The sequence below is a fragment of the Falco biarmicus genome, chromosome Z, assembly GCF_023638135.1.
Source record: "Falco biarmicus isolate bFalBia1 chromosome Z, bFalBia1.pri, whole genome shotgun sequence".
In the NCBI taxonomy this organism is placed as follows: Eukaryota; Metazoa; Chordata; class Aves; order Falconiformes; family Falconidae; genus Falco; species Falco biarmicus.
The window spans coordinates 50,836,667-50,864,132 of NC_079311.1; the positions used below are offsets into that span (position 1 = coordinate 50,836,667).

Here is a 27,466-nt window from a genome sequence, read left to right on the forward strand (position 1 = left end):
AATTTATGACTGTAAAAGGATAGTAGTAATCTCATTCAAGTCAATGGAACATCTTTTGACTACCAATCTTTTCACGATTGGTCCCTGAACACATTTCCTTCCACACTCCAGGTAATGGTATAAAAAGGCACGGGTTTTACGTCAAATCCAAAACTCTCTGAAACCAGCTGTAAGATCTATCCACAGATAGACTAGGTCCAAAATGGGTTTCAGCCCATTCTGTATTTATTATAAACAAATTTTATCTCTCTATAAAAAGTGACATGGAAATAGAAAAAACAAGCAATCATTTCTTAAATAAACAGAGCACTAGAGATCTGCCAAAAAGATGGTTGTCACATCACTAATTGGCAAAAAAAAAAAAAAAAAATGCCCATGCTATTTCAGGACCCAAAATTTAAAGCACTACGATGGGCTAACTACAGAAAACATAGCATCCAGTATCTTGAACTAACAGTTTTCTTTTTAGAAGACTATCACTGAATTTCAAAGAGAGACAGATGTACTTTTGTTTTCCAGCATTACATTAGCCAGGGCTAAAACCCTGTGCATGAAAGTAAGAATTGATCTTTTGTCTGTTTTAAGTGATCTCCCCAAGGTCCCAGCGCTCACTTCGCTGCCATGCAGAGGGCACTCTCTGCATCACGGATGCTCTCTTTCAGTCCACGCTTGTCCTGCTCCAGCTGGGCAAGAAGTCTATTGAGCTGACGCAGAGATTGATCTTTTCTTCTCAGCTCTGTCTCTGCCTTGGAGAGTCTCTGCAAGCAGACAGAAAGCAGAGTTACTTGTCAGCCCAAATAATTAACTTCAATTTATGCCACAGGCTATTAAACAAAGTGGAAAACAGACTGACTGTGAAGTAGATTTGGACCATTACATACTAAGGTTTTATGAATTCTCCAGCAAAAACATTACAACTCAGGACACACGCCCCCGTTTTAGTATATTTCCTATGTACAAGTATGTTTTATAAAATAAAGTGATTTGTTGATCAACAGAACATATGTAACAAAATACTCTCAAAACTTAATTTAAAATGAAAACTAAAGAAAAGAATTCACAAGTAAAGAAAGGGAATAAACGAAGTAGCATTTATTTAAATACTCTCCGTTATTCAGAAATTTCAGGATTAAAAAAAGAACCTAACATTCTTGTTAGTGCATTAAGCATAGTTTTGCTGTAATTCTTGCTAAGAATAAATCACTATTTTGTGGAGCTTTCACTATTTTATTGTAAGTTTTCCAATATGCAAAATACTACATGTATATTTTTTTAATGTTTCTCTCCAGCTTAGAAGTAACACAACATGCTTTAAATCAATTCAGATTAATCCAATAGATGACAAATAGCACACAAAACTAATTAATACAGAACACAGCTAGTTGCTACTCCTTTCTGCTGGGATAAATCAATACTTTTATAGACTGGAGTATTAATAATGTGATTTCATAGTTTGTTAAATGTGTATATTACTTACAGCTGTTAATTGCCTTTTTAGAAAGAAATTATAATTTGTGGCTAATACACATTCTTTTACAAAATGCAAATTCCCTGAGAGATTCTAAACCAAGACAGAAGGATACAGAAGGCTGCACAGTTGCAAGACTGAGCTCTTGCACCTTGTTTTTAAGATTTATAGATATATTTTCTGCTTAAGTTCTAAGAATGCGCTGCATAATTTGTACTCAGGAGTACTTGACCTGAATGTAGAACACGGAGAACATATATTATGCTGCAGATATGTATTAAGAACAGTATATACAAAACGCTGATGGAAATTTAGAAAACTCAACTAAGCTGAAAAAGCTTCAGGCCTAGCCAAGAGTCAAAGGCACTTCAAGAAACAGTATGCTAGAGAAAAATTCCCTAAAATAACAAAGAACACAATAACACTGCATAAACCTGCAAAATAAACTGAAATCTGTGGATTGGCATATGTTTTCTTCAAACTGTCCTGAAGACAAAAAAGCAACCCGTTATTTCAACAGTGTGATTGGATCGAAGGTACAGCACCACTACCCAAACTCCCTGTTCAGCAATTTACAAAATCCAGGCTGAGATTAATCACCGTGGTAAGAAAAAAAAAAAAAAAAAAAAAATCAGGAGTTTATTTAAGAAACTCTACCTCTCAGAAATGTTAATATTTGTCTTGCTCAAATTAATGCAGGTTGAATAACTCTCTTCTGCCTCTCATGTCATTATTTTCAATGAAGAATGCTATTTTTCATCTAAGAAAAGAGAAATGCACAGATCTCATTCTTCCACTGCATTATTAGCATAAAGATATCCAAAACTAAAGTGTTGCTTTCAGAAATTCTACCCTAATGCCACTAGCAGCTATCAAAGCTTTGCCTGAAGAGATGAATTTGTGAATTGTCAGATTTTCAGAAAAGTTTTTTCCAAAAAACCCTGATGTGGATTAGCAAGGATAAACAGAGTTGTCTTTTAATTTAAGAACAAAGAATATTACCTTCTTCCATTTACTGTGTTTACTGTTTGTTTTAGGCTAAGTCAGCACTGAGGGAACAGCTTTGGAAACAGAGTCGAGTTGTCCTTGTCCTGTCCCCTGTCTTGCCCCCCTGCCCACTCCCCACCCGCTCCCACCCCACCCCACCACTCCTTTTCCCATCTTTTGGCAAACAAAATTTATTGAACAGAGAACTATTGTCTCTGGTGACAATGCTCTGTCCACCCCACTTTCCCATCTGACTGGAAAATCTGTTTTTAAGATGCAGCCACAGGTCTGAGCTCTGGACAATACAGAATACATAATTCTGCTAGTATTTTGATGCAAGCAACTTCAGATGTAGAGACTGCTGGAACAGAGTCTAGCTCCAAGATGCTTGTGGTCTAAAAGAGTGATGACAGACAGGACAATAGAAATATTATGCACATTTATTTCATTTTCATTAGCTAGCTATCATTCTACAGAGGCTGAAGAGTTGTCTGCTCCCACATAAAGGTTTCATCACTGACCACAAATGGTGAAGAGACCCTCTAGCTGTCAAAATCTTACGGGAACCGCTAACTAATCTTGCTTACCAATTGCAATTAATGAGGCAATAAAAGGCATGAAAGCATGAAGCCTAAACTCTTTCAGAGGCACAGCCAGCAATCTACACTAGCTAGTGACGAAGCAATATACAAGCGATTAAATCAAGTATCTCACTGAACAGCTGCTTTATTATATACAAGTCTTTCACTGTTATTTACAGAAAACTCCAAAGGACTCAGAATTTACCTATCAATAATAATGGAATATCCAGGCAAAACGTAAACTGATTTTAGCACTCTCAAAAGTAGTTCAGCATTCACTTGAAGCTCCTTGCTACTGTGGGTTAAAGTCAAGCCTTGGAAATTGCTCAACTACAGTGTGGAGCATTCTAAAGTAATGGCTGCTAAGCCTCTCTTTTTTCCTTCTTCAGATTGATCTAATTAAAACCCTTGATAAACTTTATGGACTCTAATATTTCCAGCTGAGTGACTGAAACCAAGAGGGTGTGCCGCAAGGCAGCAAGGCAACAATGATAAGCAGCAGGTTAGCCACTAATTTCTCAGCCAGGGTTGATTGTGAAAGTGTGATGTTCTGATATCCAAGAAAGTGTTCAGGAGAGAATAGGATAAATCAAGTTTAATAACTCTGCTCCTAATTGTTCCCTCAATGCTCTACTCTAATTACTTGGAGAACTCTCCTGACTGTCACCTGATATTAAGTTGTTGGAGGCTGAGTGTGGAGCAGTGAGATAATCAATAAACATTTAGTGGGGAGAAGAATGAAGATCCCGTTAAGCAGTGGGAACCTGCAGCACCCAAAGCCCTTCTGCTCATGAGAAAACCTATGGGAGAGCCATAGTGATTGCAAAGCAATAATCCAAAGCACTGGTTTTAGGCCTTGAGGCCTTTAGGCAACAGTACTTTTGAGAAAAAAAGGTTAACACGGTCACCCTAATTACAGCCCATTTTCACATTCTTCATATATAAGCTAAGACAAGCCAATTAGGTAGAAAGGAAGATAAGGGAAATTTTATTTGTATACTAATTAAACCCCTGATGAAATTAAAGGAAAAACATACAGCTCTGTAATTGTGTCTGAGAAAGGTCACTTCAGGTTCAGTTATCAGAAAAGCACAGCCTTGAGATATTTCACTTAATCCACAATATAGCCCTTATTTTGCCCCCCAGGTCTGAGTATTTACAAAAATAAGAAAATTTCAAAACCTGATAATACATTTATCTTTAAATGTTTTCTGTGGACAATTACAACCATTAGAAAGTTGAGGCTAAATATGATAAGAATGAAGGTTTTAAAAACCTACTATGTCTGCACATAGTTCTGTGAAGATGCTGAGCTTTCACTTTCAAGCACAAGTGATTCTGAACCAACTTAGAAGCCAAACTCCAATTTACTGACATTCTATAAACTGTCAGTTACCTGTTTCGTTCAGATGTTTAGGCATTCAGGTGCTAATTCAGACATCAGTGCACTCCTTCCTCTACACTCCACCAAAATCTCACAGATCAGTTGAGTTTTCATCAGAACCTTAGGAGTTCCCTTTAGAGATACTTTAAATTTAGGCTTTTCCCGCCCCTGCCCCACCCCACCCCCACCCCCCATAAACTGAGCATGAAAAAACATTTGTTGGAGAGAACAGCAAGTAACTGATAGCACCGAAGAAAAATCTCATTGGATGTCTGTTGGCTGGGTCCTTCCACAGAGAGAGTTAACAAGATTAGGCTTTGCAGTGAGGAATCTCTTCAAAACCGGTTACAAAAATAAATTGAAGTTTAACACTGTCATTCTTTACAGACAAAAAAGCACTCTATTCAAAAGGTAACAGATGGTCAATCATTCCAGACAAATGATGACAGTCATACAGTTTAAATCCCTGCAAAACATGTGCGACACATTTATACTGAGAGCATATTTTCCAAGATCAACTAAGTATATATCGAACTGCTTACTAAATCAGATTTAAATTACACAACCACAACACAGCACTACAAGATACGCAAATAAACTGCACTATGTGTATTATGAACTAATTTGTGAAATTAAAGATTTCACTTTCAGGATGAAGTTTTATAGGTATATTTTTCCATTTATATGCAAAACATTACTTTTAAAAAGAGCTGTACACTGAAAACATCCTGAAATTTGTCCTATACACATAACTAATAAAATTCCACAATGAAAAAATAATACATAGTTTAGCCAGCATCCATTCCTCCACCACTTGAAACACACTCCTCATTATCCCTGTTGGCAAATATAATCTTCAGGATGGTCTCCGAGTGCCCCTCAAAACACAGCATACAGAAAGATAAAGAAGTCTTGCGTCTTCAAAAGGTCCAAATCCAAAAGGTACAAGAAGTTACACCAATAGTTAATGTCAACTGTATTTTTAGTCTGCATGACTCCAATGCAAACCAAACTACATTAGCTCAAACCATACTGCTGAATTTCCACAGATGTCTTCTGAAAAGAATTCTTACTTACCAAGAACAACTTAAAATGAAACTTCTATAAAAATGGAAGATTAAAAAAATCTCAGGGGAAAAAGTTCTGTGGCCAGAAAACCCCACCCATAACTGAGACTTCTCATCAATATGTTAGAAAAAAACCAATACATTTAAGACATATATTTAGACCTATGTCAACAAATAAGATGGATTTACACTTCTCAACTGGAAACCAATCTGCAATATCAACATACTATATCTGGATTCACTGTGAGTTTCACCATGGCTGCAGTAGTGTCTTAGAACAGTCTGAAATGAGCTCCATGGGGCTTCTGGGCTCTTGTGAAGCTGAGCTAACCTGAGGCTGACCACCCACGACATCCCTTCAATAACAAATGCTTTCACATGCTCTTTAAACTTCTCTAGAAAAAAAAAAAAAAAAAAGAATATGAGTACTCAAAAGGACATCTGAATGAGCTATACCTGCTTTGTAGAAAAAGCAGTGATTTTTTTTAACCTCTTTGCTACTGGACTCTCATCCTGACAGCAGCAATCTTTTCATATGCTGGCAATCAGAAAGAAAATACCTGATGACTTCTCTGAAGTATGCAATGTAGCATGGAAGCAGTTAAACATGGCTTACAGATCAACGGTGTACCTAACTAGGTGCAAAATGGTGCAGACTTCATGTCTCTGAAAGTGCTCTGTGTAGTGAGGTCACAGACCAGAAGTGGGTCTACTATGCAGAACAGCACAATTATTTTCATAAATAACCAAGAAAATACTAGGGAATAAGGGATATGTGCAGACATATTCTCACATTTCTGACACAATGTCAAAAGCAATTGCTTGTAATTTTTTTATGTAAGAAACCCTCATGATACTGGAGCACAAACTATGCTAATACCAGAACGCTTTAGCCAAATCAGTAGAATAAAAAAAAAAAAAAAAAAAGTCAAGCAATCATCTAAAGGCAATTGTAAGTTAAGTGATGGTGGAGGTAGCCCAAAAAGCAGCCGTGATACAGTTACTCTACCAAGATCTAGAATCTAAGTATTAAGTAACTTTTCAATAACAATTTATTCAAGAGTCACTAAATAGATTAGATGGGGAAAATCCATCTTGCAAGAGATTTTTCTTACAAAAGTCATTTGAAATGGTAGGCCCTCACATTGTGAAAGTGAATAGCATTACCCATGTGTGTCTAGACAACAGTCCATTTATTGACTGAAGCACAGCTCTCAGACACCAAAGCAAGTTTAGGTACCACAAGCATTTTACCTGCAGTGGTTCGGGCTGGATTACAGTACCTCAAAGACTTAAAGCTAGGTTTAGTATATCTCTGTGTTACAATGCAGACCTATTTCTCAAGAGAAAAAATCTATTCTGATCAACAAGAAAGGAATGCATTTTTCAATTGCATTAACTCAAGGTGTTCAGCAAAGGATGACTGAAAATGCTTTATAAAGTCAATAAGCTGTGCATGCTTTAAAGTTACTGTCAATTAAAAGAGCTTATTAATTTAAACACTGTACCTATTCTTGAATAATTCCACACTTCTTCCAGAAGATAACAACCTATGTTCACAGGTCACTCAGCTTCAATGTAAGTAAAAGTAAACAAAACTTTGAAAGTTGTTATATAAGTAATCACAAAATATAAACTGCTCCCACATAGGCTAGATCCTTATAGACTGCTCACATCAGCAAACAAAAGCATCGGTGTTAAAATGTATTAGCCAGGTACACTGCTGCATTTGAAGAGAAATAGAAGTTGAAAAAAGCTGAAGGAAACCCTTTGAAATACCAAGATACACTGGGCCTTCCAGACAAACACTGATCTGACCAGAGATAATAATTAAGCCCTACTTTTAAACAATATTTTAGGAAATGTTAGAAGTATGTAATAGAATTTATGCACATGATAATAAAAAACTTCTATTATCTTCTGAGCCAAGTGAATTACATTAGTATTACTAGAAAGCCACAGAGAAGGATTATACCACCTTTATGGAATAAAGACAATTCTAGAAAAACTCAAGCTTTATCACTGTAAGTTTTCAAGTGTATTAGAAAACCCCTTGACATTAAGTAAGAATAAATTTTCGGAATCACATGCATGGTGGCATGAGTCATTCACTCCTCATTCACCTCTGACATGCTACCCCAGGCCTGATGTTTCTTTCTTCTCCCTAGAAAAGTTAATTCCTCTCCCACCACAACACCTAACGCTGCACAACTGCAGACTAGACAAGATCCAGCCCCGCAGGAGCGGCAGTTTTTCTGTGCTTTGGTAGTATCACTCACACCTTTACATCAGTTACTTAAGCACCACAGAAAAGAAATAATCCTGTTTTTTTCACTGTTACACTTTTTACCCTGACAATACTCCCAGCCTTATACTTGTTACAGTTCCAACATTTCAAAAAGATGGTTTATACCTGGTACTGCAAAAAAGGACTGTTCATAACTCTCTCACATACCTGTATGTGAGGCACCTAACTTTACAGGGAAATTCCAATGCTGCTCTGTAATACTGCTCTCTGCTATAAACAAGCATCTTCAATAGCTGTTGCCTAATTTTGCTATACATTATCTAACTGTGCACGTTATCACAGTGCAGAAGATAGATACAAACTTTAGACTTTATCTTTACTATGCCTTACAAGCACTACTATATCACATGTACATATACAGAAATATAGAAATATGATGACACAACATATTGCACCAGTTTCTTGCATTTCATTATCAGTAAACTGGGTTCAAACCATCTGTCTCTGATCATGTCCTACTGGTCTTAATGATCTTGCATTATCAGTAACATTTCTAAGCCCAGGAACAGACTATTTCAAGTTTCAAAAAAATACTCTTCCACTGAATCTGCATCACTCGATTTGTTTGGAATATTTCTAAATTGTAACAGTTAGTTAATTCAGAAAGAAGGAGAAACAACAGCAATGAAATTATTAACAATGACAATGAAGTATTACTTACAAATTAAATAACTGCAATTTCATTCCCATTGTTTATTTTGAAAGGTATACAATTTGAAGTCAGTGGGAATCTGGACACAGACTAAAAAGTCAGCAGGGACAGGTTAAATCACACAGCATTCTCCTTCAGAACTAAATTTAAGAAACTAGTATTATGGTACACTGGCTGTATGTCTTTACTTCAGACACTGATTCAAAGAGATGGGAATCCTAAGAGTCTCCAGAACAGTTTCAAGACATTTTCTAAATAGAACTTAAGGCTCAGTTCTGAGTAAGAAAATAACACTGTCTATGACCTCAATATACTGGTGGTCCCAGTTGTTTTAGTGCTTCTGGTCACTCTGCAGCAGTTTCTTGGAAGAGGCTGCTGCACAATTCCACCAGAAACTTGCACTTTAGTATGAGCGACCATACTAAACAGTTACGGACAACGTCATGTATGTCAGTTTATGCCACCTAAAGTTTTGATCTTTCTTCAGCAAGAGTTTTTAATTTTCTTTAACTAATAAATTGGACAAATTTATTTTAACATGGCACTAACATTAATGTGGGCTTCAGCAGATTTATCACTTTATACAGTCTACATTGAAATATTCCATTCTCCTTCAGAAGAGTTCTGACCAAACCGTACATTTGTATTCAGGTATATGTGTTTCTACAGACAGCTCCAAATGCTGTTTAGTGTATGCATATTTTATTTTAGTATTATGCCAACCACATCCTGCTGCATGAAGTATCTGCAGGGGGAAGAGACGCATACATGATTCTCTTTATCCATTTTACTCTTTAAACCTCCATAAAATAAGAATGAATTGATAAATATGTAATTTCATATTGAAAGGTCTATTCTTTTATACAGGTCACCCCTATCCCTCTCTTCATTAAAAACTGGAGACCAGTCCTCTTAGTAGAAAGTACAGATACAGTAAAACGAAATTTAACTAATATAAAAGGCCACTTCTAAATCATTCTGTGGAAAAAGCATCAAAGATACATTACATACCAATATTCAGCAAGGAGATCAAAGTGCTATGAAGGCATATTGATTGGGTGTCTCCCTTCCCTCTGGATATGCTTTGTGTCATACCAAATACTAACTGAGAGCACAAACCTTAAAGAAAAAATGTTTTTCTGAGCATGCCACACACAGATCCTGAAGGAGACTGACAGCGATAAATCACTGCAACTGTTAAACTGAATTCATATTCTTCACTTTTGGTATGCTTCTGAAGTATAAGACAAAATGGGACCATGACAGTACAGAACTTGGAAAATTGCCTGCTTCATTTACCTACAGAAGCAACAGTAATAAACACGCCTTCTTATCAAACACACTGGGTGATACTACACAACCAATTATTTTGGTAAATTATCATAAACTTTTTTAAGAACAATTATTTCTTCGTTCTCACACCTGAGACATTTCCTTGCTTGACAATGCAGTACTATTTATAAATAAAATCTTGGGACTGTCACTTGGAATTGAGAATCTGAAATTCCTAATTTTTAAATTACTTTACTACTTATTGTATTATTCCTGGGGAGATGGGGGCAGGGGGGATGATGACAGATGGACAACAATAAACAAGGTGGGTTTACTTTAGCTGGAAAGTTTTAAAATATTTTTTTAAAGTTCTTCTGAGACAGTAAAGAGACTCATGTGGCAATAAGAACTTCAGTAAGTTTTTCATAAATATATAATGTCAAAGTCAACAGAAAAATTTAAGCAACAAAAAAAATTTCTGTTTGGAGTTTGTTACCTTGCTACAGTGTTGAACAGGTTCCATGCTTTTCATCATTAAAAGAAGATAGCATAGCTATAGATTTTGGAAACTGAAAGTGGTACAAGTTTTGAAAAAACTTGTTGAAAAAATCATTGAATACCTAATGAAAATGGAGTGCTAAATTAAATTTAAAAAAAAAAACAACAAATTATGTGAAAGATGAGGCATGGCTGCTACAAGCCAAAGCTACATAGAATTACAAAGGGGACCAAAGCATAAAGGAATGCATCTCTTGCTTTAGCCTTATGTGAGTTAGATACATACTGAATTATATTCCAATATGAAAAAAACCACGAGGACCTAGAGATACCCTTGATAAACAGCAGCAAGAAGTAAATCTGTGTATGAAGGACTTGTATATGAAGAACCTGTAGAGCAGAAAGTCCTACACATTGATACCTAAACTACTAGGAAAAACGGCATTTAGAACATTTCTTTAAAAACATCACATGCTGTTTTAAAAAGCTATTGATCCCCTCTGCACATTTCAAGGTAACAAAGTTACTTTGTAGTGGACCCAATAATATAACAAAGATCTCCCAGGCACTGGATTTACCAAGAAGGCTTTCTGAATTTTTGAGTGGAAACTGAAACATAGCTGAAGGTCTTGAAATAACACAGATAAATGGTATGTAAGTACATATGCTTAATAACCACACACTGTAATTACACAATAATCCCGTTTTTCTTCCAAATACATGTCAATAAATCTTTCACTGCACTATAAATTCCAAGGTCATGGACAAAAGTGTTTATTAGTATAATTATGATGAAGCAATAAGACCATTAAGCTTTCAGATCCCAATATTGTTCCATTTATTCTCCCCTTCCCCCAAGGAAGGCAAACAGTTCCTGCAAATTGAATACGTAGAAAATATTGGAAGTTACTTTTAAAAGACAATAAAAATCCTCTGGTTCATGCAATTACTTTGTTAAAGTTTTCCTTTTTATTTAATCTTTGATAGAACGTGAGAATTTCTTCTTTTTTTACTAGCATGGCGCAGCAAATGCTCAAGATAAAAAGCATCCTCTGAAACAGGCAACATTACTACACTGTAAAATTATAACTACAGTATTCTACACTCTCTGCAGTCATTAATATATTTGACCAAAACCTCAAGGTCTTAGCCATCTGTTGAGAAGTAACATGCAGTCCAAATTATTGACTTGTTTCCACATTGGTTTCATTATTCCTGGGCACAATTCTGCCTGTCTTGGTTACTTGCCTTCCTCCGGAAACTAACAGCAGAAGGACACTTCAGTGCATGATTAGTAAAATGACTGTTGAAATCAGACTACTGAATTAAGACTAGCATGATCAAATTTACTCCGTTATTTTCTATAGAAGGGAAAACCTATTCTTACCTGGAAATTAACTCCTGGTCATAATTAACAAAAGTGATGTTATGTAATCATGTAATCATGACTTACTCCATTGCTCTCCCTCAGTGTTTAAATTACACCCAAATTGTTACAACACTGAAAGCATCTTCCTCAGTTATCTTAAACTCTTCAACACATTAAAAATTAAATACAAATTTTCCTAACATAGGGTTGTCTTTTCTTATTAGATAAACGATGTTTACAACTGACTAGTTTGAACATAAATGTAATAAACTGACAATTCCTTTCACTTTTCTCTCAATGTAAAGCAGAATCAGTTTTGGATATTATTTTATTACTTTCTTACTATACCAAGATAGTAAACAATTTGCCTGACAAAAAAAGCTTGAACAATATTTTTACCACTAACCAATAAAATATTGTGCAGCAAGATAATTTAAAAAATAACAAAAAACATTCTCTTGGTATGAATACATGTTCGATTTCCAACATGAAATCTTAAAATTGTTCACATTACAATAAACTATTACTGACATTCAACTTGCAAAATTGGACAAAAGAGCAACTGCTGAGTAATGAAACTAACGCAAAGGTAATGTCAGTATCTTTTCAAAACAAGAGCTTCTAATTAAATTATGTGTGACTGATACTGGAAAATTTTGAACTGTTGTACTGAATTTCATGTTAATGCAAACACATTACTAGTTCATAACCACAATTTTTAACTTTTTTTCTTTCTTCTATTTTGCTCATTACTTACATATTTTCCAGAAAAGTTAACGCAGACCTTCAGCAACTTGGATGTTAGTTGCTTAGTTGCCTCATTGATGACTACAGAGCAAATACAATACTTTCCAAAGGCCATGTACTGACCTCAGTCCCTCCAGAGTATTCATGCTGATACTGATGAATGTTCTAGGCACAGAACAAAGGAAATACACAGACCTAACTAACAACCTGGCTGGAAATAAGGTAGTTCAGCGAGGAAATGCAGGGATCAATATTCCTAATGAAGTGATCTTTAAAATAGAAACCAAACAGGGCAACCCTTGGATCCTGAATCTTGGAGACTAACCAGAGAAGCAAAGCCAGGAGAGCCATGCACAACATAAAGAGCTGCTTTCAAAGTGCTAAACAGAATGGAGTACAATTATTGATCTCCAAGAGAAGATTTAATGCTCAAGTTTGTAATTTTAAAAACAATAAGATAATAATGAAGACAGTAAGACAATGAAACAAACTCACACCATGGACAAACCACAGATGAGAGAAATTTAAAGTGAATTTTAAGTTTAGGTATCTGAAGCACAGGCTGAGTAACGGTCTGCAGACTCGGCCACAGTCACCTTCTTTTTCCTTCTGTGAAAAGCAGCTCTCAGGTCCAGTCCATCTCTTATTATGTAAAGACAGCAGCTACTAGAAGGAAGCTTGGGAATACTACCCCTTCCCATACACCTAAGTTTAATGTACAATGAATGCATTGCAATCTTTAAACAAGAAAGCACAGATGACCAGCTCCAGGGCAAGTCTTTACTTGACCTAACTATCTGAAGACTATCTAGCTAATAAGTTATCAGTAGTGGAAGTTATGTAACAGAACAAGAACAAGGAGGCTTGCTTTACAAATAGTGTTAACCCAAACTGAAACACATGACAAAACTGTTTAACCTGTAATTTATTGTGATAAGAAAACATATGACCTCTTGTGACTAACAATAGGGCAGATGGCAATGCTAATCCATCCTTACCTACTTCATAAATTATTTAGGTGTTCAGAACAGAGAGTATAGAAACTAAAAAAAAAAAAGAAAATTAATGAATTATGAATTTTAGTTTCTAAACTATTCAGAGGGGAGCTTGCTTCTCTTTAACATGCTAAGCTTGATTAATACAAAGTCTCTATTAAGTTAGATGCTAATGGTAATCAGCTACACTGCTTTCTTTAAAGAACAGCCCTCAACTTAACCAGGCAATACATAAAAATGCCATTACTTGAAAAAATGGCAAGCAAATTTTTGGGAATCAACAGTATCCTTCAGTGAGCTCTAATTCTGATGACCTTTCCAACATAGGATGTCAAGAGACTTGAAAAAAAAAATCCAAACCCCATTTCTGTTCATATACTGACTGTAACCTTTGCTCTTCTATTTGAGAAGCATGAAAATCACTTGGTCTTCCTTATGTAAGTGAGGTCTTTTAACTTTTCTGTATAAGTGAAGATACCACATCATTTGCGGAATAGCAAACTATAAAACTGACTTGCAAGTGTGTTCAATGGTATTAGTAAAAGAAATTGTATAAATAACTGAAATTATTTTCCAGGGTAAGTATGTGGCTAAAAAAGTATGAAAAGGAAAAGCAACAAAAAGAAGCAAATTGTGTACCACCTTCACCTGAAATCCACACCAAGAACAAAGAACCTGCTCAGTGAAAACAAACGCTTTTAGCAATTCCAATCTCCATCAGAATCTAATTAATTCAGATGTCTCTGTTTAGCAAAGGATACTATACTTTCTCAACACAGAATATGCATACTATGATTTAAATGAAATACATAGTAAAATAAACACTCCAAAGCTCCTCCTCAGACATTTGGATGAGATTTGTTTCTCATTGATGATGTCATAAATCAATGGCAGTTTCACTGAATTCAGCAGAGTGAATAAACCCTAAATTTAGGGTATCTTCTTTTAAAACATCTATTGAAGACTATTTTTGAGGCAGGTAAGTAGCAAGATATGTGATTTAACATATATTGCATTTGAAATGCACAAAGTTACTCATTAATGATTTACAGGACTACGCTCCATAAATTAAACCTAAAAAAGATACTTTTTTCTTATTACAGTACTAATATACCTAAAAGGAAGTAAATATACACACAGTGCTTCTCAATATGAAGAAAAATTATTTTACTGGAATTAAGACATGCTTGTATAAGCAGTAAAAATTGTCTGTTATAGATGCCTGTTTAGCATTTTTGTAAAAGTTTCTCTTCAAAGACAGGGGAATCAGAGCTACTGATTTACCTCATCTAATAAAAAAAGTGGTGTAGAAGAGCTGCTTAGTTCCAGTTGACCTTGAATCTAATTGGCTACCTTGGATGTCTCTATGGTATACACCATTAAGAAGATAAGAATATACAGGATTAAAATCTGAACCGATAAAGCTAAGAAATTAAGTATTACTCCTTTAATAAGCCTACTTTATGGAAGTGCATGAATACCAAAGTATCTCCTGATTGCTGCTGAAGTTTGAGTAAGTTTAAAAATAAGTTATCAAAAGTAAAAATATCTAATATTTTATTTTACCCCTTCTCACTTGTTTAAAAACTATGAATAAAGAATTCAAAGCAAGTTTTTTTAACTCCATGACACTATTCCATCTGAAATCATTTGTCCACTATCACATTCTTCAACATTTTATATATAATTTGTCTAGACTGATAGATTATTTTATATCTTAAGATGAAGATGGAGGCGTATTTTTTAGTTTTTTCAGTGCAACAGGTGGGTTTTTTTCCATACTTTGGTACTATTTAAGAGTTTAAAAGCTTATGCAATTGTTGAGAACACTGTTTTAAAAGGTATGGGTTGATTATTACAAAGATGAGATTGTTCCCCTGTACTGCAACACAAGAACTAAAAAAAACTCTATAATTTTAGGGCACAAAAACCGCTTGGCCAAGAGAAAAATGTTTCTTAGTTCAAACACTAAGGCAAAGGCAGACACTATTTCTGCCTTTTAATGAATAAAGCCATGAATAAAGTGGAATTGTGGTAAACATGGGAGAAAAAAAAAGCTTATGAAAGACTTTTTTGTAAGTTTCAAAAACCCAAACATGTAGACCTCAAAATTAAAAAAAAATGTCCTTTTACCTCTTGGTATCAAAGTAGATTGTGTTAGACTACTGCCTGAATTTAGGAAATACTTACGCAGCACAGGTTTGGAACTGTAAAAAGCAATGATAAAAACTGAAGGCAAGATGATGATTTAGGAAGTATACATTATAAAATAATATATGCATGATAAAAAAAATCAAGAAACACAAGACCATAAACATGTGTTGCCATGCTACTGTAGCTGATCTTGTTTCCTTCCTTGATACAGTCAATGGTACAGGCCCATTATGACCACAAAACCATTTTGTGCTAATTATCGTAGTAAACATCACAAAGGAATTAAAGAGACATCAACCAGCCTCATGCTATAAAATTTAGGGACAGTACACAGTAACAAGACTACAACTGAAACTTGGTTCAAAACTTCTCCACGGAAATCGCTGAGAATTATAAAGTAATACAATCAGAAAACCAGATCAGTTTAACTTTAAGTGGAAAGTTTTTGCTCTAAGGCTTATTTTGTCAACTTTCTTATCCTCCATCCTATCACAACAGCTGTATTATAACATTGTATTGTATCTTTACAGATTTCAGCTATAATCAAACATCTTACAATGAATCAAGTTGTTCCAGTAGCAAACAACTGCTAGGGAGCTGCAGTATTAGAATTAATTTTAGGATCATTACTGTCTCAAAAAAAATTTGCATCTAGCCTTTAATTAATAACAATCAGAATCATCATGTAATAAATTTGTTTAAAACTCCAGCCTATATTTTAAATGCCTACAATTGACATTTTGTTTTATTTCCTCTGAACAAGTGTAAAAGTATGTCTTACACATAAATTAAAACATGGTGAAATACCATACACTAATGTATAAAGAGTAGACCCTGATGAAGATTTCAGATAACACTTACTTTCCACTCCCTCCCTTCTTTATAATCCTAATACTCATTTTAAATCTTGAATCAACTATTTCCCAAAGAAATCAAACACAGATCTAATGGCTTATATACACTGCAGTTATTTCTGAAACAAAAAAGTAACCTGACGAACATTACGTAAGTTTATTCTTGTATTGAAATGAAACACCCAAAGTTAGGTGCCTGGGAGGGAGAAAAAACATAAAAAACAACAGGTAAATTGGAAATGCCATTGTCTTTCATCCTTACTGAAGTAAGACAATTTTAGTAAATAATACTGCTAATGAAAACCCTCCTTAAATTTAACATCCTTCAGCTTCCTCCACTGTACATCACTTCAACTCTGCTGCAAGTCATCCTCTTCGACATCCATTTTCACTGTTACGTTTTCAACAAAGGTTGCTGGCATTTCTACTAGTTTTATAGCTTGTACTTTTTGGTTCTCCTCTTGCCTCTTGACCTTTCTTACCACTTCGTCTCTAAATCTTCCTCAGAATCACAAATGCTTCTATTTCTTAAAATACCACTGAAACAGACTCTTTTGCTCAACTATCCACAGAATACTGGGAGGTGGAAAGACAGTAGCAGGGCTGAACAGCAGACAAGCAGCAAAACTTGCTTTAAATAAAAAATAAACAAAAGCTGCAAAGCTCAGGTCACCACTGATTACTGGCCTGCCATCACAAGGTTCTTCTCTTTCCATGTTAGATAGCTACCTGGTTTCAAACCTCTTATCCTCTCTTGATTTGCTATCAGAGGTTCTGATAACGTCTTTTCCTTCATGACTCATTAGGTCTGGGGAAAATTCTAAATCCTGATGAAAAAGGATCTCTCTCTACTCTCATCTAGCATATTCCAGACTGAAAAATGCATTCGTTATGATTACATTCCAGAAACAGTTAATCCAGGCTTTAAAATATTATGATCTCTATCAAAAATTGAAATATTTCTATACTTACTCCTGTGTTCTTCCTTTATTCTTCCTATAGTCTGCAAACATCTGATAGCTAGAATTTGTATCTCTTATGTATCACATAAAATCCAGACACTTGACAGATTACAGATCCACCAATCCGAGTCCCAAAAACAGAAAAGGGAAGTAATAACTTGAAGTTTCACCTTGAAAGTTTTCTGAGTACCCAAAAATTCCAACGGCCTGAGAAGTATGTGTGCATGCATCCTATAATTTTATTTGCACAAGAACCGCAAGATTTGGCTTATTCAACAAAAGGTATATTTCTGATGCCTATTCCAGAAGGATAACCATCTTACCTTTACAGTTTCACTTAAGACTTGGTTTTTATCTGCTTCTTCACTGCAGTGCAGTTCTAGTTCATTTTTTAACTTCTGTAGCTGTTGCGCCTGTTCATTCAGAAGCATTTGTGCCCCATGTTCCCAGCGTAATGCGTTATTTAATTCTTCGCATGCACTTTCAAACCTCTCATGGGTGATCAATTCCTGATAAGGGAAATAAACTGTGTTTGATTATGTAACTACATTCACTTGTTTACATGCTTGACTTTCAGAGTTCCACTTGCAAATATCAAATTCTAAGACAAAAACTGCATATTTAGGGGTTTTAACATAAAGACAGATGACTGAACAATAGAACAGCAGACAACTTTTTTCACAAAAGCATTCAGGGTACTGTAAAAAGTATGCATTCATTATTCTTTTCTAATTAGCACCCCAGGTTGTAAAGAATCAATATTTAGAAGGAAATATGCTGACCCATGTCCCACATTTCAGTGCGTTAACCCTTGAAAATTATTAACCCTTGAAAATACCTTTCTGGACTCAATTCCTCCCTCCCCAAATGCTCCAGAAAGAAGAAATAAGTCTTCAAGGAAAATAATAATCTATGTTTGATTGACAATCTAAAATTTGACAATTGCATCTAAGTGTCCCAGAACTGTAAGGGAATAATACTCATTAAGAACAAAACTGAAGATGTTTAGATATAACCTTGACAATTTGAGGGGAAAAAAATCCATTTTACCAACTAGGAATACGAAGGAGAATGGATGTAAAATTGTTCATTTTTCTTTCAATTACATATTCTCTGCTTGGAAGTGTTTTGGAAGGGACATACTGACAGGTCTACCAACTAGGTCTCAGGATGAACATTGGGCACAGCTACAGAAAATGCTGCTCATTCTGGGACACAACTGCTTCAGTTATAGCATGCACCTGTGAAGTATGTATAAGTATCCTCATCTATTCACCTTCTCTACAGACAGATCAGATGTGAGCTCAATTCTGAATGCAGCCTATAAAAGGAAGAGGAAATGAGTCCAGTGAACTTCCAGCATGTTAAAAGTAAGACAAGTTTCTTCCCCTCCAATAAGGACTGAAGGCACAGTTCCACAAGTACAACAGGGAACAAACTGACAACCCACAAAATGGCATTAATCCCTCAAACACCAAGTCCATTATTCACGACACTATGGTTTCAAGTGGTTACAGAACCCTTTTTGTTGTCTCTTCTCATTCTTGCCAGACAGTGCCATTTACAGGTTAGTGAACTCACAGTGTTTAAGTAAATCGATCAGTGACAACAAAGGGCCAGAGGAATTTGGTGCCTATCTGCTACTGAGAATATAGAAGAGGGCTTTTTTTTTCTCCTTGCCATAAACTTACTCCTTCAGGGAAACAGCCACATTACAATTTGCACTGACTAGCTCAGGATTAAACGTATACTCAAAGTTACAGTAAAAAGTCTATCATAATATTCAGCAATATCCATGCAGAGTTTAAAATACTACATTTATGCTTTAGGGAATTCTCATTAACATCTTACTGGATATCCTCATTCCAGCTGAATTTACTCTGTTAAAATGAAATCTATAAATCCTTTTAGGGTATATAAAGCATACCAATGTTTTCAATATACGGAAGAAAACCTGGGTTGCTGAAGACCAAACATGTAATTTACACAGATACCTCATTCTACAAATCAAAGAGAAACTCCTGTGGAAAGGAGATACTTACAAATACAGTTGACTTCTAGTTTAGTAAAATTTACAAGGCAAGTTTTCTATAAAATTTTGTGAATAGTAGATTGATTTTATACTTGTTTTTCAAAAGAATGCAAATCAAAGTGTGAAAAAGAGGATCTCTTAAGCACTCTTATCTAAATCAAATATACTTACAGATTGCTTAAACATCTGGCTCTGGGTTCTGTCAGCCTCTTTTTTCATCTCACTGAAATTCCATTCGAATTCTGCAAGTTTCAGGCGCAGTGCGCGGCGTTCCACCTCTGCTGTATGAAGTCTTTGTGTAAATTCAAATATTTGCTTCTTCAAGGATGCTATGCTTTTCTGTTAGTAAACAGAAACAAATTCATGTGCTATAAAATGTGTTATTTTAGCAATAAAATCAATCATATTTAATAGCCAAGCAAATCAGACAAAGCTGTCACTTTGTCCTCCATCTCTAAAAGGCACACACAAGTGTAAAAATGTGAACCTATTTCACCTACTGCTGAGGGTTACTGAAAATTCTGGTTTTTTGGAAGTACTTGTGTTCACATAAGGCCCACAATAATAGACAGATGATGTGAGGAAGAGATTATCCTCTCATTTTGGTGAAAGGGAAGAAGGTTATTTTTACCGCTAGATGGAACAGTCAGGAGGAGAAAAAATAGCACATAAAAAAGAAGATCCTTAACATTTAGTTAAAGCCAAAAGCAAGTTTGTCTTTATAAAGCAAATACAACTTCGATAGAACTTTTTTAAAAAACACCATTTTCTTGGATCTCTTCTTTTTTGACAAAGATCTATTCACACCTTAATGGTTACGGATGTTGCAAATAAACTTCTGATTCTCTATACAGTTGACTACAAAGTAATGAACTCATAAACAGTTTGAAACAAAATTAATAGTACTATCAAGAGAGCTTCACTGTAACATTCTGTGAACCTAGTGTTTACATGAAACAGCATTATAAATATGCATACCATAATGGGTAGTCTTTCACAGAATCCAGCTTCCACAGCCTGGATGTTTATTTTATGAAGTCCATGAGCCAGCCTCTGTACCAAGGAGTCTTTCTCCAGATAAGTAACTCTCCTGCTGCTGTCTAGCGAAACAGTCTCCATTAGTACAATCAGCTTGTCCATAAGTCTTGCAAAGGAGTTCCTGGCTGCGCTTACAAGTAAGTGTCCAGAAACCCAGGGCTCTGGATCTTTAAGAAACAACAAAATAAAAGAAACATCAAGTAGGTTATTAGTTTTGGGGTTTTTCAGTGGAAAAAAGTAACAACAAACAGCACCTTTAAAATAGTAGTAAATTTCCATTCAAGATTGGAAAATTGAGCTCACAGGAATCTCTCAAGACTGACTCTGGGACAAATTCTGTATTTAGCAATGACCACACTACTCTTATCAACCTTTGGACTGAAGGGTAGGATAAGATTCTAAAGAAAAGGATTAGTTTGTCAAATAATAGTTATCCCGTTCTTTTTATGTTGTCCTCCAATACTCTACTTTCTTAGTCTTTCTCGGGTGTTGCAGTTTCGTAATTCAGAAAACAAGTGAGACAAATGCAAGCCAGGTCAAGTATGTCAGAAGTGACAGCACATGGTGAATCACTTTATCGCAGTATTTACACCGCAAATTTCTGAGGGTTTCCTGACTCCTCTTCCCTCCCCTCTATAGATGTCTAAATCATTTGCTGTTCAAAATTAGCGAGGCTTGGTACCTTAATGCCATACTATTTATATTCTGAGACAAGAGAATATAATTTACCTTATTCCAAGGCAATTAAAATTTTACAGCTACAATTACTTATTTCCCCACAGGATTTTGGTAATCATCCTTCTCATATAATGGACTTAAGGCCCCAGCACACCCAACATGTCCTGCTTACTGCTAGATTCGTCAGGTCTGTAATTAATAATTGTGTTTAATGTTGATAAATAAAATTGTCAGTGCTCCTTCCACTAATTGGTATTCCAGATAACAGTTAATAGGTTTATTTATGCCTTAATAAAAGTCTTGTAATTTAGTTTTCCCTCTGCTAGGCAGGTCTTAATCTGTCATTACTTGTCTTATGATACTATCAGTGTAAGACGACAAGCATGGAGGAGCTTATTTACATTCAGCAGTACAGCAGATCTCCTGTTGCTGCAGTAAATTAAAATATTTACTTAAGAGTATAAACAGAAAAAAAAATGGCTTTTTTAAGTTAAAGAATTTTTTTTTATACATTTTGAGGATAAGTCAAAGATTCATGACTATTGATATTCTTAGATTATAATTCTCATCATAAATAATTTATCTTTTACACACATGAGATGACATTTATCTGTGAGCAAACAAAAAAGTGCACAGGATAAAATCAAATACTCTTTTTTTTCAGAGGCATTCTCCTGCTTGGTTTCAAAACACCACCATTTTAATGATTTCAGTACTTACCTGGAGTACCATTTTTGAGTATGTACTCTCCATAATCCCAGCTAAGAGTAAATCTGTCTTTTCTTCATGTCTAAGATAGCACTCTTTCTATTCATCTTTAAAGCTAAAAACTTATCCAGCGTTTTTATCTTGCACTTCAAATAACAAAACATCCTTTGAAATAAATATAATTATTATTCTCATACCTAGAAGAAACTGCCATGGTAATGTTCTTCCTACTTTGGCCAAGGCTCATCGCTTTTCCTTATGTTGGTTCTCTATTACTGATCATATAAAACTTTCATCATTTTAAGTCTTATCACAGATTATCTTCTCCTACCTGTCTTTCAGTTTCAAAGACCATCTCTTTTCTCCAGTCATTATGCATTCACTAGTTTAAATGTTTAGTCAAATAAACCTAAAATTAAAACTAGAACATTTGTATTGCCTTCCATGTAAGGTGACACCATCTTTTGCCATGTTTTTGGTAAATACCAAAACAAGGACACTGTCAATGAGCTGCTGTCCCTTCAGGTTTTTTTTAGGATTTCCACCTGGTATCTCAATTTACATGAGATTGTTTGCCTGCCAAAAAACACAGTGTTTCTCCATACGTGCAGTACATAAGATGGCAGGCCCTTTCCCTATGTCTAGAACCTCCAGTTTAACCATATTAAAGTAATAATAATAGTTCAGGCAATTATAGCATTTTGAAATGATCATTTCACTTCATAATCAGGATTCCCATTATTCAGTACAGTTTAGCACCCACAACTTAAGATACTTTCTTGGGATGGGAAATAAAAAAGCAAATCATCACCCCTGCTTATTTATTTGTTTTATGAAGTGCAGTTTGCAGTAAATACACAGAAATATGTTGATGCAAGTTACTGACTGCTTTGAATGATGAAGTGAAAATACAATGCAATTCCACGCAGAACATTATCCATAATCACTGGGAATATACAGTTTAAGTATATACATTTTAAGTACTTGCCCACAAAGGATCAAGGAATTACAATAAAAGCATTAAATGATGTACATTGTGATGTATATAAGAAATCACTAACAAATACAAAAGTATATCACAAAAAGCAATTAATTCTACCTTAAGAAAAATACAATGAAAAGCAACAAATCTGCTTCACTGACAGATGAAGAAAGAATTCTTTACTCTGTTTTGGTGAAATAGAACAATCAGCAGGATGAGTTTAAGAGTACTACAAAGACACTTTCATGCTAAGCTTCAAAAGCTTTGTATAAGTAACAGTTGACAATATTTGTAGTCAAAAAGTTTGACTTTTACTGTCTGTGGTTTATCACAGTACAGATTCTGTTCAAACCTACAAAATTAATCTTACAAAAAAACAAAGCAAAAAAGACCCAATGCTTTAATGAACCTATATTCAAACTGAAGCTAAGAGATCGCTCCAAGACATGCTGGAATAAGAACAAAACCAATGAACATTGTGAAGTGAAATGATCATGAATGTCAAACCAAAATTACTTTTTTAAAAGATAGAAGTTCAAGAAATATGCCTCAAACAACCAGAGCACACAAGCCCAAAAGTTCCAGCGTTATCTGAGTGATGTGGATTTGGCTTCTTTCAACTGCCCCAAATGGTTCCTCAGAACCTAGCCATCTTTAAAAGTAATTTTAAGACAATGAACCATTCCATATCATAGATCTAGATAGCATCTCCTGTGCCTGCTTCTCCTGTGATGTACAGACTAATCTGGAACTGCCATTATTTCAAGCTCAGAATAGAGCAGATGTCTCTCAGATTGCCTATTTAAATTAAATAAAAAATCATAATAATTTAAGTCAGTTTGAAGGTTTAAATCTTATTTCAAATATAACATAAAATAATTTCCTAAGTGTGCAAGCTTTCTTTCAAATGAATTCCTTCATAGCTTTATCACTTCAATACTTCTGGAAATTTCATGCCAAACTTTAAATTATTTATTACTCTTTTTTGAACGAAAAGTTCTTGGGGAGGCTTTTGGAATTCCGTTGCTCATGAGATCAAATAGCACATCAGCAGTTAGGTCTTGAGGTTCTGTGAAAATGACTTGAAATAGAGATAAGCTATGAAAGAATCACTAAACTGACTGTGGCGAAAACACCCTCAGCATGGGTTTTCCTAATTCTTAAAATCAAAACTGTTCTGAGTGCAAAGGTATCAGAGTCCACCAGAAATCTCATATACTTCAATATCAGCAAAATATCATTAGATTGTCACTTCAGCACATCGATGCTGCTGTAAAACTTCTCCTGATTCTTTTTCAATTTGCTGTTTTTACTCAACACAATAGACAGGAACATTTGCAGTATAAACCCCATAAATATTCTGAAACACAGTTCAAGCTTTGTTTTGTAAAGATGTAAATTAAAGTTACTGAAAACAGGATGACCAAAGAGAGCACCTGAAACTGAACTGAAAGACTTTTGATTCAATGGCTGACTTCTGGTACCAGGTTACTGTTCAGGCTTCTAGAACATGTCGCATCTCCTCTCTGTTCTGCTGTTTCCCTTTACTCATATAAATTATTGTTCCTTTAATATCCTTTGTTCTGTGACAGATTGTTTGGACTTTGAAACTACCAGGTACCAAAGAACTAAGGATGACAGCAATACAGAGGACCCAAGTGAGATACTGTATCAGTCCTCATTGCAAAGAAATCAAGGAAGACACTTAACAGCTGGGAATCAAGAGGTGACATTTCCAGAGTCTGGCACTAAAATTTTCCATAGGCATAGTAGAGATCTATACAAGGAGAGCCTAAGAAATTTAGGGAATCTAGACAGAAATCTAATTAAGCATATACATCGGGAACACAGAGACATAAAATAAGGACTACCATACATCACATAAATTGAGAGCATTTTTTTTCTCTTTCAAAAACCACAAGATAGCAAGTAAACCAGATGAAAATAGTATCCATCAAATTCAATTGCTTTCCAGATCTGGAAATTCCAGATTCGTATCATATAAAATACAGTAGGAAATTATTTCCTTCCAGTCAGCAGCAGTAATGTCCCAGGTTGAATATGTCCCAGTTTTAGAGCCTACACTTAAGAAATACAAAAATTAAATAGAAATTATGTAGATTTTCTGTACAGAAAAAAAATAGAATGAACTTCAGTGAAATACTTTTTGATTATTAGAGCAGTGGAACAAGGTGACTAGGAAGTTTTAATAAAAATAATAAAGCTTTTTATATGAAATATAATAGCTTTTTTAGTTTTTAAGAACAGGTTAGCCAAGTATCTATTGGCATGGTGTAGATACCTTTTTTTTATCTCACAACAAACCAGGCGAAACTGTTCATATGCTTTCTAGAAGCATTCTCCAGCCTTCTGTTTTCATGAATCTACATACTGAAATTATAAAGTATCATATCATCAATTAAAGAAAATGAACCCATTCCAACAACACAGCTCTCTATAGAGATTTAATCCAGAATAGTTTCACTAATATCCTAAAAATGGAAATTATGTAAGCGCCCTGATTGTTTCTTTTACCTTCTATTACAAAATATACTTTTAAAATTACCTGTTTTCTTTACAATATCCTGTAATTCAGTGACAGAACTGATTATTGCAGCAAGGAGGTTAGAACTAGTAAACCAGCTGAGTGCTTCAACACAGCGTATTTTTTCCTCTTCACAACCTGTGAAACAGAACTATAGCTAGCAATAAAACCAAGTTAGATAAGGCACACTACTATCTCCAGCTTTTTCAGAAACTGACCTAAACTAAGTATGTAAGACACAAACTAATTATGTTATTGGGACAATTTATTAAACATGCTTCCAGAACTACTAAAACAGAAAAGTAAATGGATCTTCTAGTTTGGGAAACATTTTTGATACCATTTATCCTTGTAGGGGGAAGCAAGACCAGGTCTGGTAACAGTAAGGGACAGGTAGACTACATCATCTTTAAAGAACATTTAGAAACCTCATACTAATATTTTACCTGAATCAGAAAGCGAACTTTGTGCATTTTTAGTAGGAAATAAATATTAAAATTTATTCATAAAAGAAGAGGAAATATCTTTTAAAAAAGTATGTTGATGGCCAATCAGTTAAGAAAATTTCAAGCTATTTACCACAGAGAAGATGCAGTAGCACCTAGTTCTGAAATCCGCAACACAAACATAAGGCATATCAAATAGTATGAGATCACGCATGTAGTTGTAACTTTTCTTTCAATGCTTAACAAACTAAGCATTTCCTTTTAAGGGAATCTACATTTGTCAGAATGTCGTTCAATTTGTCTTTACACTCTATTAATAATAACATTACTATTTGTTATTCACTAACTGTGTAACTTAACAAAACACCTATCAAAGAAGAAAACAATGAGCTTACTTGACAGATTACACTTGCCTTTGGATTCTCCTATACAAACTAGAATTCCAATGCCTTCTTTGAAGCCATTTACCCAGGAGAAGAGGGAACTAGAAGACCGGGCTAAAACTTTAAATCTGTTAGCTGCCAAAATTGCAATCACACCTCTTCGGAATACATGAATCAGTCCTCTGAATTTTCTTCCCTTCAGTTTTTCTTCATCTTGATTGTTTTCCTCTACAGCACACAGAGCATGAACAAGGCTCTTAATCTCCTGGTTCACTAATTCATAAACATTGACCTGAGCCTGCAGAAGGTCTCTTTGGGAAGACATAGCAAACCATCGGCCATAGAGAGGATACAGGGCACCTGCCAATAGCGCACAGGCTGCCAGGAGAGATGAATGCTCCTTCTGAACCTGCATTAACACATTTTTCACAGAAGTATTTTCAATGGCCAATTTTTCCAATCTTTTTTCAAGGACATACATTTTTTCCTTGTTTTTCTCTGCTGTTTCTTGGTATTCCTGGGACAAGGGGGAAAACCAAACAAAACCAGAAGAAATATTAATAGAACATATTTTTTAAAGTAACATCTTTTTTACCTAGACAAAAGCTAAAAGTAAATTATTTTTTTCAGAGTCAAGTAACGTATTAAAGGAACAAAAATTATTAGTAATGACTGTCAAAATGTATCTCCTAACAAAGTTACAGAACCATATATATAAAAGTAAATCAATAGTATGAAGAAAATTTACACTTCAACTACAAATAGACTCCAATTTCTGATGATAATCCACTAGTACTATAATAGTCCCCAGAAGAACCAACAGTACTTGGTTGTCCACAATACAGTTTTATCAGTTGGCTTAACAATAAGCAATTACATGCTCCAATTTCAAACAGAACATTGCTCTTTAAAGCAGGAAAGAAAGTTAGTGTAAGGTAGAGGAAAAAAAGAAGGAAGACTCTGGAAGATAAACCTAGACAGATTGGCAGCAGCTGGGAAAGGAGAAGTAAAGGTGATCCCTTAATTACTTTGTAATCAACCCCCTACTTATATATTCACAGATTAATTAGGTCTCATACAGAATTCAGTTTTCAAAAGAACAGTGTAATATTGGTATTTTTATTTTGACTAGTGCCATGACAGATTTTTTCAGCCTGCAGAACATCTTTCATTTTCCTCTGTATGCCCTGAAATAGGGAAAGGGGGAAATTTAGAACAGTAAACCATTGTAGCAAAATGAAGCCAGGGAATGCCAGGACACAGGATACACCAGGCAGACTGCTTGCTTTTGATGACATGCAGTCCTTGCACAGAAATCAAGACACTATGCTGGACCTCAAGAGACTTAAGACTGGC

At 35.0% G+C, this 27,466-nt stretch overlaps 1 protein-coding gene across 1 annotated transcript in view; it reads right to left on the minus strand.

The window, feature by feature from the left end:
- CCDC171 (coiled-coil domain containing 171) overlaps positions 1-27,466 on the minus strand; it is a 149,041-nt gene that overhangs the window by 57,761 nt on the left and 63,814 nt on the right. The window contains 6 exon segments of the mRNA XM_056324797.1: positions 613-758; positions 17,622-17,807; positions 19,502-19,669; positions 20,309-20,535; positions 25,303-25,419; positions 26,123-26,627. Coding sequence (XP_056180772.1) covers positions 613-758; positions 17,622-17,807; positions 19,502-19,669; positions 20,309-20,535; positions 25,303-25,419; positions 26,123-26,627 — 1,349 coding nt within the window.